The sequence below is a fragment of the Phacochoerus africanus genome, chromosome 2 (assembly GCF_016906955.1).
Source record: "Phacochoerus africanus isolate WHEZ1 chromosome 2, ROS_Pafr_v1, whole genome shotgun sequence".
Classification (NCBI taxonomy): domain Eukaryota; kingdom Metazoa; phylum Chordata; class Mammalia; order Artiodactyla; family Suidae; genus Phacochoerus; species Phacochoerus africanus.
The window spans coordinates 248,083,264-248,101,925 of NC_062545.1; the positions used below are offsets into that span (position 1 = coordinate 248,083,264).

The window sequence follows — 18,662 nt, forward strand, 5'->3', positions numbered from 1 at the left end:
TCTAAAACAGACAAACCAAAACAATATATTGCTTAGTATATAGACAAATGTAAATTGAAAAAAAAAAACAACATAATGATCAACGCAAAATTCTGGATTGTGGTTACCTGAAAGAAATTATGGCTATGTATTGGAGGGAGGAAAGCATGATCAAGAAGGAATATGTATTGAGTATCTAAAGCTGTGGCAATATTTTATTTCTAAAACTTGGCAGGGGTACAAGCGTTCACTTTTTATTATTTTCTTTAAAGTGTACATAAATAAATACACTTTTGTATCTACAATAAATGCTCCATGTTACCTCCAATAGCTCATTTCTGTCTACCCACTCTATACAACCAACCAGTTTCTCTACATCACATCACATTAGCCCATTTTAATAATCCATTTTTTTTGGTATTATTTTTCTAGCTTTGGACTACCTGTTTTTTGGACTACTTGTCAGACATTAGGATATAAAACAATAATTTTCAAAATGCTTATCTTATTTATTTTCCAGGCATTTTAGGGATAAACAAGTAGTCACCAAAAAATATTCCTTTTTAAATGCTGTTTAGAGACTATTTACCACCACAAATCTAAAACTATCTTAGAGATCACACACTTTTTTTTTTTTTTTAATGGTAAACTGAACTAATTCTACAATCTGCCTTTAAATCCTGGCTGGACTACCTAGCAGGTATAAGCCTGAGAAAATAATTTAATCTCTCAGAATCTCACCTTTTTCTATTATAAAATGGAGATAAAGTTTAACTTATAGAATTCTGAGGATAATTAAATCCTGTGAGATACTAAATGGGAGATTGTCTTAGGCAACCAATGTATATCTATCTCTAAGTTGTAGCCATAAATTTTATTCCTATTTTGTAAGCATTCTCCTTTTGCAAATATTCTTGAAAGTCTCCTTTTTCTCTTGGTTGGATGAAATTAATGATGAGACTCTAGAGGATGGCAAAGCCACAGCATGGAAGAAATCTATGTCCTTAAGCTGTATAGGAGCGCTGCTTGTCAACAAAAAAACCCTACTTCAGATTCTCCTAAAAAATAAAATATGTTATGGAGTTCCTATTGTGGCTCACTGGTAATGAACCCAACTATAATCCATGAGGACATGGATTTGATCCATGGCCTCACTCACTGGGTGAAGGATCTGTCATTGCCATGAGGTATGGTGTAGGTTGCATACACGGCTGGGATCCCACGTTGCTGTGGTGTAGGCTGGAGGCTGCAGCTCCAATTCGACCCCTAGCCTGAGAACTTCCATAGGCCACAAGTGCACCCCCCAAAAAAAAGGAAAAATAATAATAATAAAATAAAATACAGTAATGTTTGAATTAGAATTAGAATTAGAACACACTTTTGGTGTCAATTTGTAACAGCAAATTAGCCTATACCAATTAATATATTCTTCAAAGATACTAACAAATACTAAGATCTCTGGCAAAAAAAAATAGTTTCCACCATGGGACCTAATCAAACTGAAAAGCTTTTGCACAGCAAAGGAAACCCAAAAGAAAACAAAAAGACAACTTTCAGAATGGGAGAAAATAGTTTCAAATGATGCAACTGACAAGGGCTTAATCTCTAGAATATATAAACAACTTCTACAACCCAACAGCAAAAAAGCCAATCAATCAATGGAAACATGGGCAAAAGACCTGAAGAGACATTTCTCCAAAGAAGATATACAGATGGCCAACAAACACATGAAAAAATGCTCAACATCCCTGATTATAAGAGAAATGCAAATCAAAACTACCATGAGATATCACCTCACACCAGTCAGAATGGCCATCATTAATAAATCCACAAATAACAAGTGCTGGAGGGGCTGTGGAGAAAAGGGAACCCTCCTGCACTGCTGGTGGGAATGGAAACTGGTACAGCCACTATGGTGAACAGTTTGGAGATACCTTAGAAATCTATACATAGAACTTCCATATGACCCCGCAATCCCACTCTTGGGCATCTATCCGGACAAAACTCTACTTAAAAGAGACACATGCACCCGCATGTTCATTGCAACACTATTCACAATACCCAGGACATGGAAACAACCCAAATGTCCATCGACAGATGATTGGATTCGGAAGAGGTGGTATATATACACAATGGAATACTACTCAGCCATAAAAAAGAATGACATAATGCCATTTGCAGCAACATGGATGGAACTAGAGAATCTCATACTGAGTGAAATGAGCCAGAAAGACAAAGACAAATACCATATGATATCACTTATAACTGGAATCTAATATCCAGCACAAATGAACATCTCCTCAGAAAAGAAAATCATGGACTTGGAGAAAAGACTTGTGGCTGCCTGATGGGAGAGGGAGGGAGTGGGAGGGATCGGGAGCTTGGACTTATCAGACACAACTTAGAATAGATTTACAAGGAGATCCTGCTGAATAGCATTGAGAACTTTGTCTAAATACTCATGTTGCAACAGAACAAAGGGTGGGGGAAAAAAATGTAATTGTAATGTATACATGTAAGGATAACTTGATCCCCTTGCTGTACAGTGGGAAAATAAAAAAAAAAGGAAAAAAAATAGTTTCCAAATTGAGGTGGATCTACTGAATGAGACACAATAGATGAAAAAAGACCTATTCCAAGGAATAGCATCATGAAATTTCAGAAAATCAGAGATAATGAGAAAAATACAAAAAATTTACAGAGATCAACAAGCCACATACAAAGGATCAGGATCAGAATGGGATGAATTACTTATTAGAAACTTTTATGCAATGGAGCAGTGCCTTTTAAAAAATGAGTAAAATTATTTCCAATGTAGAATTTTATATCTACCCAAACTATAAATTAAGAGAAGACATTTTTAGACATGCAAGTCTCAAAAGTTTACTTCCCACGTACCCTCTCCTAAAATGAGGAAAAGCAAAAAAAAGACATGAGATACTGGAAAGGAAAAGGAAGTCCAACACAAGGCAAATGGGATTCTGCAGATCAGTGAAAGGAGATCCAAGAATTACTACAGGGTCATCTTAAATGCTTAGTCGATACTGTACCAAGAGAAAGAAAAAAAAAAAAGATTCCTGAAAGATAACTCTACAAGATGAAATGATAAGCTGACTAATAAATTTAATCATTTTGAGTTTTGGCAAAGAATTTGGTGATTAATAGTGAAGACAAAAGGAAAAGAAGAGAAACAAATGAACAGAAATGAGTCATCTTCCCATTGATTAAGATCACAGGTGTGAGCCACATAGCAGTGACTTAAACTGGAAGGTGAATTCTCTTGTAAAAGATGTCCAGAGACAGGTACTCCAGGACTCCTAGTGTGGTATTCCATGGAGTCAGAACCTAGACCACTTCTCTCTGTTCTGTCATCTTTAGCATGTGGTTTCTACCACGTAGGTCAAGAACTCCAGCCATTATGTCCACATTCCAGCAAGAAGCAATAAGAAAGACAGAGAGGGCAACAATTCCTCCTACAAAATATCACTTACAGTGGGTCATAAATGCACTAACACATCCCACTGGCTAGGATTTAGTCACCTGGCTGCACCCAACTGCAGGGATTCTACTGTTAATTGTTTAAAAAGGTGGAGTGGGAGAAGATGGCTAGTGGGAAATAGCTAGAAGTTCCAGAGAAAGAAGAGTTCCCACTGTGGCACCTCCCTCCAGAACTTTCTTTTCTCCATATCCTACTTTTTTCCCCATGTATAATCCCAGATATATTTTTTCTTCAATTGTTTAACTGTTTCCCCTAACCTGGAAGTTCCAAGGAGAAAAAAACTTTGTCATTTATTCACTTCTGCCACCCCAGTTTTTGGAAAAGTGCCTGAAGCACAGAAGGAATTTAATTGATATGGGTTGAATGAGGGAATAAATTATTAATTCCAAGGAGTGAAAGTCTAAGAAAATAAATTTAAACATAAAGATCCAGGCTGGGTACAGATGATGCTTTGTTTTGTCTTCATTAGTTAGAAATGGATGCCCATCATAAGAAAAAAATGACTCATCCCTCTGGAATTACAAATTTTAAAAAGCCTGCTTTCCTCTGAACAGACGACTCAAGTCATTGCACAAGGCACAACTAATCCCCTAGTCCTAATAATATAAACAATATTACATTAATGTTTTACAATAATGTAACTACTGACAAGAATGTAAACATGATGTAAATAATGTAACTTAATGTGAATCAATTAATTGATTTTTTAGCGTAAATATTATTACATACATGCAGGAAGGAAAATTATTTGGGAATACTGCTATATTAGAGATTTATATCCTCTTCTTCCATAGAGGGAGTCACTATCGAAACCAAAAACCAACACACCAAGAAACAGTAGAATATGCCCATTACTTAAAAACACAGAAAACAGAACAAACAGCTCAAAAAGTTGAAGATGGATGTTCTGGTGAGCAATGTTCAGGTATAGGGAAGACTAGGTCAGAAGTTTTGCTTTCAAGGGGTTACAAATTTTTAAATTTAACAATGTATGTTCACCTTTGAATTTTTCATTATCTAGCTCAGTACCCCCATTCCCCTGAGCTCCTGGAAAATACGATGTAAACTATTAGGAGCCTTAAAATTCGCGCTGGAGGTAGTGAATTTCATGGGGAAGATGAATGCACTTAGAAAAGCGAAGGCTCCCTGGTCTTCAGCTATATGGACCTCATAACGACTAAAACTTAAGCGGCAAACGTGTCTATGATTTAAAAGCAAAGCACGCCGCACACGTACGCACGCTGCCTTCCCAATGGTCTCACACACTCGCATTCTACACGCGAAATTTTAGTGCATAAATGCTTTGGAGATGAGCTCACGGGCCCATAGAATTGGTACAGGAAGACCTCAGCATTCAGCTAATTCAAATGTCCCTTTTGACGTTGGGGGTAAGAAGGTTAAGAACGTTTGGGGAAACAGCCTGGGAGGAAAGGGCTGGGCTAACCTCCAAGGAGTCTGGGGCCCGGCCCACCACCGACGCCTCTAGGGCTGGGCGTCAGGCCGCACCCCCGGCAGGAGGAGGAGCCGAGCCTGGTCCGAGCCTGTGTTTTCCCCTGGTGCAGGCGCTGTTCCCTGCAGAACGGAAGCCATAGGAGGAGGAATTTAAGGTAAAAGACCGGCTGCTACCCCCTCAGCACTCCAAGCTGCGCCATGCTTGCTCTCCGCAGTGGCCTAACTAGGATTCTGTCCCCGCGGATGCTGGCTACTCAGGTATGGGCCCCTGGGACTCGCCCAGAACATTCCCAGGAGCAGGGAAGGGGAGGGGAGGGGCATCTGCGGGGGTAGCACGGGCCACGCATGCGCCTATTTCGCAAACCTGCCGGCCTGTTACAGACGTTCTAGCGCAAATCTTAAAATCCCCGAGGCGGGGACGTGGAGCCCGCAGGAGGAAGGGAGTCCTTAGGGGAAGACCTCCTGCCAGTGTTTCCTCTGGCGGCTGGAGAGCAACCATGGACAGGGGGCATTTCTAGCCTAGGTGCCTGGTGGTCCTAGGACACTCCTGAAACGCCAACTGCTGTGGCTTTGCCACCCCACGCGGTTACCATCACCGCACAGTGGGCTTTGCCAGGCCCTGGGGTACGTCCTCTCTTCGATTTGTCTTTTGACAAGCCTCAGGTCCCTCTAGACTGAAGGAGAGAGGAGTAAAAGGTCAAACAGCTGCTGGCTACGGAACACCCATACAGACACCACCTTTAAAAGGAAATACACAGCCTCTCAGCATTTTGCAGACGGAAAGCTTTAAAGAGGGCCCTGGGGCAGGTGGCAGAGCATCCGGCCCAGCTGCCACTGTCTCCTGCTCTTGGTGCCCAAGGCAGGCAGATTCAGAAATCGTGTAGGAAATATGATGATGACAAATTCATTTAATCAGGATGAGAAATGTACAAAATTGATTTTTGTGATTCAGCCTTACCTGTCAGGAATTGATCTATTCTGTGAATCTAACTTAGATTTTTTTTCCTTTTGATGTTTAGTCTTTTACCTCTTTCTCACAGGACACGATAAGGAGATTAATCTACTCGAGAGAGTGATTTTTGTAAAATCTAAAGAGACCGTTAAGGGCTTCTTCCCCCAAGATTAGCAATGCAGTCTTTTTGTTTGTTTTTCCTCTGTCCACTTTTTTAAAAATGATTTTTATTTTTTTCCATTATAGTTGGTTTACGGTGTTCTGTCAATTTCTGCTGTACAGCACAGTGACCCAGTCACACATATGTATATATACATTCTTTTTCTCACATTATCCTCCATCATGTTCCATCATAAATGACTAGATATAGTTCTCTGTGCTATACAACAGGATCTCATTGCTTATCTATTCCACATGCAATAGTTTGCATCTATTAACCCCAGACTCCCAGTCTATCCTACTCCCTCTTTATCCTGATTCCCTCTACTGGGACAGGGTCAAGAATTACTCCTTAGAATTTTATTCTCAACTTTGATGTTATTAAATGTCAACCAGATATTCTCTTAGGAGCAAACTGTAAGTCACTGCTGTCAAGAATAAGCGCTAATTTGGACCTAAGGGAGCCTGAAACATTGATGGTTCCTACCCCAGCATAGTTCCAGTAGCCCTGCAACAAAAATCACCTCATCTTCCCACAAACGCACACATCCTCTGCTGTTAACCTTTCCCTGAGCTTTCCTATTGTCTATTTCTTCTGCCAACAATGATAAAATGTGTGCTTCTGATCCCATATTTTGATCTCCAAATACAAATTCCCTGAAAAACAGCTTAAACAATTGTTACAAGTACCCCATTGGCCCATTTTGATATCTGATATATTTTACTTATAATATTTTTAAACTATAAATTCTAGGCAGTTTTTAGTTGTGTAACATTCTGTTAATAAAGTTTGGGCAAATGGCACAAAAAGAATGTCAGATGCAGGAGCAGCTGCAGTTGTTTTTGATGGCAGGCTTACTCGGGCAGGCAATAAGAATATTAATTCATCATAGACATGGAATGACCTCAAGATAGATGATTATAATTAAGCCTTATACACAATTAAGTAAAATATATACATTATTGTGTTTTGTAAACAAAGTATATAACGCTGCAAGAAGCCTACTGCTTTCCTTTGACATATCAGGTTGTTAGTATAAGGCCAAAATTCAATAGCTTTATAAGTACAAAAACTGTTTTAATAGATAACTCAGTGTAAACAGCTTCAGAAAATGTGCATGGGCTAACCAAACTTAAGTATGATGGCTATGTAAAACTAGAATGCTGTATCAGTGTATGTGTATACACTGATGTGTATACACATACATACAGAAACATATATTCCTACACAAAGGATAATATATGGCAAAGCATTTCCTACTGAAAGTTAAGAAGCAAATTGGAGAACCAAATTAGAAATTCAAATTGTGAGCAAATGACTATTGCAAAAATTAACTAATGGTTCTTCAGGGATACTCTCATCAGCCAGCTAGGATTGGGTGGATTAAATGCCCTTCTTCAGATGGCATCTGTAATTAAAACCTAAGAATTTTTCAGACAATTCTGACTTAATGATTTTTCCTTTTTCTAGCATTTACACAGGCTATCACTGTATCACAACTGGTTGGGTCATAGTTTCCTATTATAATAGTTATACTCCTTTCCTATTTTTGACCAGTGGTCTGCTTGATTAGATTTAGAAAATACTTGGCTCTGACCAGCAATGTCCGTTTCTTTAAAAACCTAAAAACCTAAAAACCTAAAAAAAAAAAAAAAAATCTTCTGCTAATAAACACACATTTTCATCATGCCAGCCAAAGTATCTCAAAATTTTACAAAACTGTTTTAAATGCTTGACTCTAACACATATACTATTCACTAAAGATGGAATAGTGGCTAAATAAGGGATAATAAACTTTTTGTAAAATTTATTAGGATCCTAATCATAGACTTTTGGTCAAGAATTGCCCCAGTGCCATCTTATGATCAACTTCTCATGAAAAAGTGACTAAAGGTGTACCCCCTGCTAGAAAACAGTAGCTACATATTTAGAATATTTAAAAGTAGTTATCTTTATTGACATACCTCTAAACAAATTTTATGGAGAGAGACCCAGGGACGTATAAACAGATTACGAGTCTAATGAGTGTCCCTTGTTTCCAGACTCAGATTTGGTTGTAATGTAATATTGTAAACACTTTCTTCCCCAAATATTTCAATTTGCCTTATCTTTCTTCAGGTATGCTCATCTTTTGCCACAGGACCCAGACAATACGATGGAACATTCTATGAATTTCGTACCTATTATCTTAAGCCCTCAAAGATGAATGAGTTCCTGGAAAATGTTAAGAAAAACATTCATCTTCAGACAGCTCGCTCTGAATTGGTTGGATACTGGAGTGTAGAATTTGGAGGCAGACTGAATAAGGTGTTTCATATTTGGAAGTATGGTATGAGTCATCATCAGCTTAAGTATTCAGTACAGATTTTCATTCAGTTAGATATTACATGAGACTTAGTTCTTGGATCTCCGTTACTATAAATACTTGAGGTTAAGTAAAACTTTAAAAAAGCAATACCAAAAAAACAAATTCAGTGATTACCACCCCCAGTGGTACACCTGTAATGGCCCATTGCTGGAACTTTTATATCATCATATGGAAAGTGATAGTGTGAAAATGCAGCGTCACACATTTCAAGTCATAAAATTTTAGTTTTCAGAAAAAAGTTTAGAATGGCTTTTTGTAAAGATTGGTTATGAAAAATGTAATGCAGCGATTGCAAGAACCCAAGTGGGTTAGGATCATAAAGGAACATGGAATTATTTTTCTTAATGTGGAAACCATAGTTGGATATCAGTGTTTTAGCAGAAATCATTCAAACATCTAGAGTCTTAGAAAAGGAGTTGATAGGGGATGATCTTTAACTTTGAAGCTCTCACCCATCTGTAAGATTTAATAATTCTGTTATGTTTCAAGACCACTTTTGGTTATTTTCTGCCCCCAGTGTTTCAAGGAATTCACTGCCATCATACTAGTCTAGGGAGATAAAGGAAAAGGAGTTAGAGTACTTCCCATACTGAGGCTGACCAACAAACCCCCCATTTAGGAGAAGAAGAACAGCTATAGGAATCTCTGGAATGTTTATTACTTCAGTGTCAAATCTTTGAGAAGTCGCATCAGGACATGATGATATCCAGAGAACTTTTAATAATTTCATTTAGCAACAGTTAATAGTCATAAAGTATTTTAATATGAAAAATTCGGAGTTCCTGTCGTGGCTCAGTGGTTAATGAATCCAACTAGGAACTATGAGGTTGCGGGTTCAATCACTGGCCTTGCTCAATGTGTTAAGGGTCTGGCGTTGCTGTGAGCTGTGCTGTAGGTCGCAGATGCAGCTCGGATCTGGCATTGCTGTGGCTGTGGTGTAGGCCAGCAGCTACAGCTCTGATTAGACCCCTAGCCTGGGAACCTCCATATGCCTCAGGTGTGGCCCTAGAAAAAGACAGAAAAGACAAAAAAGGAAAAAGAAAAATTCTCATTCTGCACTTAACATGGCCATAGTTTGGGGGTTTTCTCTATTGTAACAGAACTAACCCCATTAAAAAACAAGTTATGCTTTATTGTACCAAGTTGAATCATGTCCCATTAAGAAGATTATGAGTAAGATCCTGATATAACTTACTTAAGCTCTAACACAGGTGTTAATTCTTTATACATAAAGTAAATCCACAGAAAACTGTTTTACCGTTAGTCTCATAAGATCCTAATAGTAAATATAGTATACTAGGCCCCTGTGTTGGTAACATATGGGTAACAGAAGAGAAATAGAACTGGGTGAAAAGAATAGATGACAATATGTAAGAGGATCAGCACTATTTCTTTGCAAGCTCTGTTCAAAGGAGAGGCTGAGGAGTTCCCATCGTGGCTCAGCAGAAGTGAATCTGACTGGTATCCATGAGGACACAGGTTCAATGCCTGGCCTCGCTCAGTGGGTTGCCATGAGCTGTGGCGTAGGTCACAGACGCAGCTCAGATCTGGCATTGCTGTGGCAGAGCCAGCAGCTGCAGCTTTGACTCGACCCCTAACCTGGGAACTTCCATGTGGTGGGTGCAGCCCTAAAAAAGACAAAGAAGAGGCTGAAAAAGCAGATCTTAATTTCATTTATGTTAAATTGAATTCAGGGTGTACCATGACCTGACCATTCTTCACCATCACTACCAACATCAAAAAATCCTCTTTCTCTAAACTGGTACTATGACTTAAATGCCTCAGCTAAATTAATAAGAATAGTTAACATATATTGAGTACTCACTATATGCTAAATGATGCTACACACTGTTCGAAGCTCCTTTCATGTATTAATTCATTTAATCTTCATATCAGGAGGCAAAGATGCACAGAAAGGTTCAAGAATTTTACCTACATCTCACAACTACCTACTAAGTGGTAGGGCCTGTAAAGGCCATTACTATATGATACCATTTCTTGTTTACATTGCTATAACCCCTTACACCATGAACAAATTGGGGACAGATATCACATTTACTTATGTTGGTATCTCCAGTGATAATAACACAGTGTCCTTATGTGGCCTCAAATATTTGCTAAACTGAATAAAACCCAGAAAAAGTACAGGTGATTTGATTTTAAATCAAAAATTTTTATTTTTCTTACTCTTTTTCCTCCCATAGACAATTTTGCTCATCGAATTGAAGTTCAGAAAGCCTTGGCCAAAGATAAGGAATGGCAAGAACAATTTCTCATTCCAAATCTGGCTCTTATTGATAAACAGGAGAGTGAAATTACTTATCTGGTGCCATGGTGCAAATTAGAAAAACCTCCAAAAGAAGGTAAGTACTTCTCTCTTAATCACTTTGAGTTTTGATGGAGAAAATACTAAAGATTTTAAACTATGAAAGTTAAGGTTCTACTGGGAAAAAAAATTAATCTCTTACTTAATATAGGAACATATGTTGGTTGTTGAGACAAGATAAATTGTAACTATTAGCTTATCCTTAAAAAATAAACATTAAATAATGAAATGTTTTTCTAAATTGATATCTACTGATTCTTAAAGTATAGCTTCATTACAGAAAAAGTTGATATGGTTGGTAAAGATTGAGAAGTTGGGCTTTGGAAGCAGAGAACACATGTGGATAGATGAGGGATAGTGTATGCTTTTCTGTCATAATTAAAATAATATAAACTTCTAAATATTAAAAGTGTTTTTCCATAGATTACTACTAATCTCAGAGATGAAGTACAGATTTGCTTATGAAATTGGCTGTTTGGGGGGAATGAATGAATTGCAACTGTCAAGCTCTGTTACTGTAGTCTAACTTTTGTGTCTTCCTCTTTCTTATTTCTCAGTTTGAAAATAATTCCTAAAGATCTGTCTCCTTCCTGATTTCACTTCTTGCTGACTTAAAGAAATTATTACCTCAGTCCAGTTTTAAACAAAGGTCAGATTAGAAAAAGCATAACCTAATTTAAATTATATTTTATTTCCCCCATTATTCCTAACTCCATAATGCATTTTAGATTACAAGATATTTGAAAAGTCCTGTTTAGATCCTTATCCACTTAGATCCCCCCAACATACAACTTTTGGCATCATCTAGATGAACCTGTGGGCTTCAAAGACAATCTCAAATCTTGCTTTTCTTCCTCTATATTCATGATTCTTCAGTAACTTTTGCATGTTTTTCCTTTACTTCTGCAATCTACTTGTCCCCTAGTTTCTTTCACTCCACCCACCCGATACTTCCACCCAGAAGATAAAATGCTTTTCAAGTATTTACCTGAATATTTAGGAAAAATAAAACATCTTCTTTAGGCTTTGTTTTCCCTCGAAAATCCTGAGACAGTTGCTTCAGATCCAGTTTGCTTGCTGTTCCTGGTAGAAATGCAAACCTACAGGGAGAAATTATATAAAGCAAAAAGTAGTGGAAAGTTGGGAAGAACAGAACTACAAGAGATTGGAAAGTACTTCCTTACACATTTCTTTTATAAAAGTGTACACATAAGCAGCTAAAAAATCTTATTCCATTATAAATTCTATTTTATTGATAAATTTTATAGATTAAAAATATTTTATTATTATTATTATTATTATTTTTGTCTTTTTAGGCCCACAGCCACGGCATATGGAGGTTCCCAGGCTAGGGGTTAAATCGGAGCTGTCGCCGCTGGCCTACGCCACATCCACAGCAACACCAGATCTAAGGTATGTCTGTGATCAGCACCACAGCCCACGGCAACGCCAGACCCTTAACCCACTGAGCAAGGCCAGGGATCTAATGTCTGTCCCCATGGAGACTAGTCAGATTCGTTTCCACTGAGTCATGACAGGAACTCGCAGATTAAAAGTATTTTAGACAGTACTTTACCTATAGCTCCAGTCTCTTTTTCTTTGTTCCTTTATAAGCTTAACGACCAACCCTTAAACTAGGATAAGGACTTTCTAAACATAAAAGCATAGAAAAATAGTGCAAATTATTAACAAATATGTCTACATAAGCTTGCATACATGTATGATCTTCCAAATCTATATACGTAGATTAGCCTTCCACTGGAACCAAACTAGACAGGATTACAAATTGGTTGAATGTGTTCTATAAAATAATTATTGTTCTCTCTATTCTAGGAGTTTATGAACTGGCTACTTTTCAGATGAAACCTGGTGGGCCAGCTCTGTGGGGGGACCCATTTAAAAGGGCAGTTCACACTCATATCAATCAAGGCTATGCAAAATTAGTTGGAGTATTCCATGCAGAATATGGCATGCTCAACAGAGGTACAGTTGTCCTGTTTCTTCTTTTTTTTTTTTTTTTTTTGTCTTTTTGCCATTTCTGGGGCCGCTTCTGCAGCATCTGGAGGTTCCCAGGCTAGGGGTCTAATCGGAGCTATAGCCGCCAGCCTACACCAGAGCCACAGCAACGCAAGATCAGAGCTACATCTGCAACCTACACCACAGCTCACGGCAATGCCGGATCCTTAACCCACTGAGCAAGGCCGGGGATTGAACCCACAACCTTATGGTTCCTAGTCGGATTCGTTAACCACTGAGCCACGACAGGAACTCCTGTCCGTCTCTTCTGTGAGACTGCGAAGGCTATCTGTGATCTGCTGTTAAGTTCCTTGGGCCAGTTTGTCTCTCTTCTCATTATTAAGTATATTTCACTTTTTATTGCCAAACTTTTGTTTTTTGTGATTTTAAAGGTTGAGCAAACCTGTTTTACATCTTATTTATATAGAATATAATACCTTATGAAACCTTTTTCAAATAATGAACTGCTTTTTTCTTTGATACATCAAAATGATAAAATTTTGAAAACTGGAAAGAACCTCAAATCACCTATTCCTTTCATCATTTTTCTTTCCTGTGAATATATTTTCATCAATTTCTTTTTTTTTTCAGTTTTATTAGGATGTAATTGACATATAACATTGTATAAGTTTAAGGTATATAACATAATGATCTGACATGTGTTTATATTGTGAAACGATTACCACAGGAAGTTAACATTAATCACCTTACGTAGTTATAAATTTTTTCCTTGTGATACAACTTTTAAGATTTAGCAATTTATCTTATATGTGGAAGTGTGTACTGTTTGTACCTTTTGTTTGTGTGTGTTTTTTAAACAACATTACTTGATGTAGGGAAGTTATTTCTGGGTGAAAAAGTAATATATAGTTATTATTATAAATGTTAGAAACACCCATCTCTAAAATTACCCATTTCTAACTATATAGTATATATACCATAGGCTATATATTAATACATACAGTATATTAATTTATTTAATAAAATATCTATTTGGGATATTTAAAATTTAAAGTTGAAAGATATTCCCATCAGAATTTCACAGAAGTTTTTTTGATGGCAAACTCAAAAAATTCTTGTGAAGTTTATCTGAAAGGATAGATGACAAAGACTTTTAATATCTGAAAGACTCAGAATACCCAGTTGCCTCATCTTCTCCACTTCATGTCCAACAGACGTCTCAAACCTAACATCTCTAAAGCTGGGCTGATGGTTGCCCAGAAATTCAACTTCTAGTAATATATTATAAAAAAACAAAAAAAAGTTGAACTATACAAAAATAGATGTTTGTTCAAGTTGGAAAATACTTGAAGAGGAGAAAATTTACAACAATTATTAGATGTCTGTCTCACACCATATACTAAAATAAAATCAAGATGGGTTACAGATTTCAATTAAAAACTTGAATTCATAGAATTACTGAAAAAATATAGATAAATTTATTTAATAGCATACAAAAACAACATTTCTACACCAAAAGCAAATGAAGAAACTATAAAGGAAAAAAGAATCAACTGATGATTTTATTATACAAATACTCAACTTTGGTGCACTCCCAACAATAAAATGAAATCCTAAAGCAAAAAGAAAAACAGAAGCGTATGCATAGATGATACAGATGACTAATACATCTTAAAGAAGATGCAGAATAAAATAATAATGAGACACCATTTTTAGTGGCATTTTTATAATATTAGGTCAAGGAAAAAACAAGTGCTGTTGTACTGTGTAGGGTCCTATTAGCTTAGTCTTATCCCCCAGTAATTTGGCAAAAGCCTTGATTTTTCAACTGCTTTTGTCAATATTGTAGGAAATATGCATGTTTTTAGTTATACAAGAAAGAAATTTGAAAGGATATAAAATACAGTCATATTTGAATGATGAAATTAAAGGATTTTTAAGTCTAATTTACTTTAATGGATGTATATAATTTTTATTTAAAATAAAACTACTGAAAATGTGTGTATACACGTTTTAATCTTAAATTCATTCTCAGTGTACTGCAGTATGATAGTATGTTGAGTATAAATCAGTACTTCACATCTGGAGAACAGTGTATAATATATACACTATATATTAATAAATATATATGTGTGTATATATATATGAATGATATACTCCTTGGTTTGTTCAATTTAAATTTAGGAGTTTACATTAAGAAAATAATCAGATTCGGACTGCCTGGGTTGAATCCCAGCTCCACCACTTAAAACTTTGTAGCCCTGGGTAAGTTACTTAACCCCACTGTGCCCAAGTTTCCTTATCCATAAAATATGATGATAATAATAACCTACCACATAAGATCATTATGAAAACTAAATGAGTTAATACATACAGAAGGTAAAATCAAGCCTGGCATGTAGTAAGTATCCAATAAATATTAGGACTAGTTGTCACTGACATTGTTATTATATTATTATATTATTATATTATTATATTATATATTATTATATATATTGCTGCTCTAAGGAAGTTTATTTCAGGATTGTTTACTGTAAAGAAACTTGGAAACAATGTGGTATGACCTTCTTTACATAATACAGAAATAGATATAGGTATGTGTCATATATATTTATATTCTTATATGTGTTTATGTGTATAAATAAATAAATGTTAAAATATAAACAGGTATGCATAACTATGGAAGGGGATACACCAAATATAAAAGTGGTTATTTCTGGGTTATATAAAAATGCTTTGTATTTTCTCTTTATCTGATTTTTCCTACATAGCTAACATATAATTACAGAAAGTTTATAAAAAATTTATATGCAAGAAAAGTATCCCAGTATTTGATAGAATATTGAAATTTGGGGAATAATTTAATTGGTCAGTCATAAGGGATTGGGATAAAATGGTATATCCATAAGGAAGAATTCATATAACTATTAAAAATCAATGTCATTACCATAGAAAATACACTTGTGATTTTTTAAAATCTACTACTAAGTATAATATACAGCAAGGTCCTAATGTGATTTTACTCAAATTTTTTAGGAAGATACACTTAATATTAGTAGACATTCTCTCTAGGTGATTGACATAATACTACTCTTAGTTTTCTTCCTTTGTATCACCTATCTGTTCAATAGTAAACACAATTTTTTACACTCTTGCTTTTTTAAAATAAAATAACATGTATTAGGAAGTCATGAAATTTGGGTCTAGTCTTGATTGTGTGTTTAATCTGTGTTACTTGACTTCCCTTCTCTAGCTTTCTGTTTCTTCATCTACAAAACTACTTTAATTAATTTATAAATTTCTCTCTCAAATCTCTGACCCCTCTGAAATCACTAAAATACTTATTATTACTTTTTTGACACTCACTATGTTGATTTAAAAGAATAGGACTGCCAGCTGCTGATTCCTTATTTTAGTAATGGGCACAGGCTTTACAATCTATTTGTGGTTTCTCCCTGCAGTTCACGTTCTTTGGTGGAATGAGAGTGCAGATAGCCGTGCAGCCGGGAGACATCAGTCTCATGAGGATCCCAGGGTCGTGGCAGCTGGTGAGCTATTTCTCTAGACACGAATTAATCTTAGAACAGATTTGATTTATATGCCACCTTATTAATTTTTTTTCCAGTTCGGAAAAAAACTTTATATGCCTTATATGAATAACCTTGTATGCCTTATATGCCTTCTTATGAATTTTTTTTTTCCAGTTCGGGAAAGTGTCAACTTCCTTGGGTCTCAGCAGAATATGCTTCTGATTCCTACATCATTTTCACCTTTGAAATAGTTTTCTACTAAAATACAAAGCATTTCATGAACTGCTGCAAGATATGTCTGCTAATGGTGCTTGATTTTTCCTAAAAGATTCTCATTTTTATTTGAAGGAGGTGGTAAGCTATTGCTATGTCCCTTGCAGTTTTAAAAATCACCGCTGTCCACTGTCACCACCACCTCAAGAAACAGTCTATTCATTTTCCCCCTGACATTTTAGTATCTGCTAGACATTAAAAATAGTTGCTATTGGAGTTCTCCTGAGGTGCAGTGGTATAAGGATTTGGTGGTGTCACTGCAGTGGCTTGGGTCACTGCTGTGACATGAGTTCAACCCCTGGCCTGGGAACTTCCACTTGCCATGGGTGTGGCCAAAAAAAATAGTTGCCATTACTACAAGATCTTGATTTTTTTATTTGTTTCAGAATATCTCTTATACTCCATTTTGACAGCCCTCTATTTTTAAAGCATCTTCTAATATTCAAATGATCATGTTACATTTCCATACATGTGATAATATTTTTAAGTTATTTGAATACATTATCAACCTTTCATCATGTCGGTTTTTCTGAGATTTTAAGGCTTGATATTCATAAAAATATTAAGCATATTTCTTTACTATGGAAAAGTACAATATCATCAGTGTCATCTTATTAATTATAGTTTTTACATTAATAATCAGTTACTTGGAAAATAATACTGTTAGGTCCTGCTATTAAAAATCATTGATGACTCCTTGGTTTATATGCTGCAGTGTCATTACAGTTAATTTTACTAATTTTTACTTCATTTTGGATCACTGTTTAACAAAGGTACTTGGTCATCTGTTTGTTTTCATGAGTTATTTTTTGATATGGACATGTTTGCCCTAATAAAAGCCTATATATACAATCTGATTCTCTCTATTGTGTTTTATATTTTTATCCTTATCTCTGGAGCTGTTGTTGTGTTGCCAGAAGATAATGGGACAGTAATAATGTACTATCTTTATTGTAAACATTGTTATGTCAAGTAAATAGCCTGCTTACGACCTTACAAGGAGAATTTCTTCAGTGCTGTCACAGAAATACAAGGATTTTCCTACAAGACACTTTAGTTTTTGTTTTAGTAGTATGCCCCAGCCTTCTTAAACTAGGTTTGGTACTTCTAAGCTTTCCTGGTAACCTGTACTTATGCTATTTTATGTTTCTAACATGTTGCAAATACAATAAATTATCAGTTAGCTGTCTATGGGAAAACTGAAAAACAGGAAGCATGGTCACCTCTCCTTTACCTGGTCCTCAGGAGTTCAAAGGACGCATGAGTTCCTAGTGTGGCAGAGAACACCCTGACTCTGGAGGTTTCAATTTGCCAGACATGTTAGAGGCATTCATTTGAGTTTTGACTAGGAGTCTTCCACCTCAGTTTCTTTGCCAAGTTGTCACTCAGGGAATGAGGTGGTGATGGTATTAACTGCAGCCAGTGTGGACTGATTCTCTTTCTAATGTGATATTAGCTCTGTGCTCAGGACCGTCTTTAGCGACATAAAAGTATACAACTGCTTCTGCCTTTTCCTCTTTCAGTCTTGAGACCAGCTAGAACATTTCCTGGTAATAACCAGGAGCTCTTCCATCCAACCCAGAGCCCTGAGAGAGGTTTGTAAAGCAGCCATAGACCAGATTCCTACCATGTCCCAGACAAAGTTGGAGAGCCAGTAGAAGACAGGCTTCACTCTGCTGATGAACTGCAGGTACTTCTGTTTGCTGACCCGCTCCGGGATCAGAATCAGGACAAAGATGGCTGGGACGAAGGACATTGCAGGGAGGATACTGATGGACATAAGTATGTCCACTGACGTGCTCTTGCTGGAAAGAAAGTCAGTGAGACTCTGAGGGGTCACTGCTACAGTTGAGGACTCAGTGAAGGAGAACACACACATGCATACAAACACAAATGAATCTGAAGAATAGCTCAGGGGAAAACACTTATTCAAAAAATAAAATTACTATTTTTGGCTGCACCGACAGCATATGGAATTTCCTAGGCCAGGGATCAGACCTGTGCCATAGCAGCAACCCCAGCTGCTGCAGTGACAACACTAGATCCTTAACCTAATGTGCCACAAGGAAACTCCAAAACAAAATTATTGTATTCAGAGTTAGAACATCATTTTCAAGTCAAGAAGCCTGACAATTCAATTGCAAAA

General features: G+C 36.5%; 1 protein-coding gene and 1 long non-coding RNA gene across 3 annotated transcripts in view; one reads left to right on the forward strand and one right to left on the reverse strand.

Moving 5' to 3' along the window:
- LOC125120204 (uncharacterized) overlaps window positions 1–18,662 on the reverse strand; it is a 38,826-nt gene that overhangs the window by 9,826 nt on the left and 10,338 nt on the right. Inside the window, exon 3 of the long non-coding RNA XR_007133274.1 lies at window positions 11,725–11,836. This is a non-coding gene — a long non-coding RNA (uncharacterized LOC125120204). The remainder of the gene's footprint in view (window positions 1–11,724; window positions 11,837–18,662) is intronic.
- NIPSNAP3A (nipsnap homolog 3A) lies at window positions 4,977–17,368 on the forward strand. Of its 2 annotated transcripts, none has more exons than XM_047768076.1 (6): window positions 4,977–5,188; window positions 8,161–8,371; window positions 10,615–10,773; window positions 12,570–12,719; window positions 16,175–16,261; window positions 16,418–17,368. In XM_047768076.1, exons 1-6 carry the CDS (start codon window positions 5,129–5,131, stop codon window positions 16,492–16,494), a joined length of 744 nt encoding a protein of 247 aa, XP_047624032.1. In that variant the 5' UTR covers window positions 4,977–5,128; the 3' UTR covers window positions 16,495–17,368. The 2 variants fall into 2 exon arrangements, with proteins under 2 accessions (XP_047624032.1, XP_047624034.1); XM_047768078.1 differs by having other exon boundaries at window positions 4,977–5,085.

Coding starts and splice junctions, on each gene's coding strand:
- NIPSNAP3A (XM_047768076.1), top strand. CDS start 5,129: ATGCTTGCTCTCCGCAGTGGCCTAACTAGGATTCTGTCCCCGCGGATG. Junction 5,189..8,160: donor CGCGGATGCTGGCTACTCAG/GTATGGGCCCCT, acceptor ATCTTTCTTCAG/GTATGCTCATCTTTTGCCAC. Junction 10,774..12,569: donor AGAAAAACCTCCAAAAGAAG/GTAAGTACTTCT, acceptor TCTCTATTCTAG/GAGTTTATGAACTGGCTACT.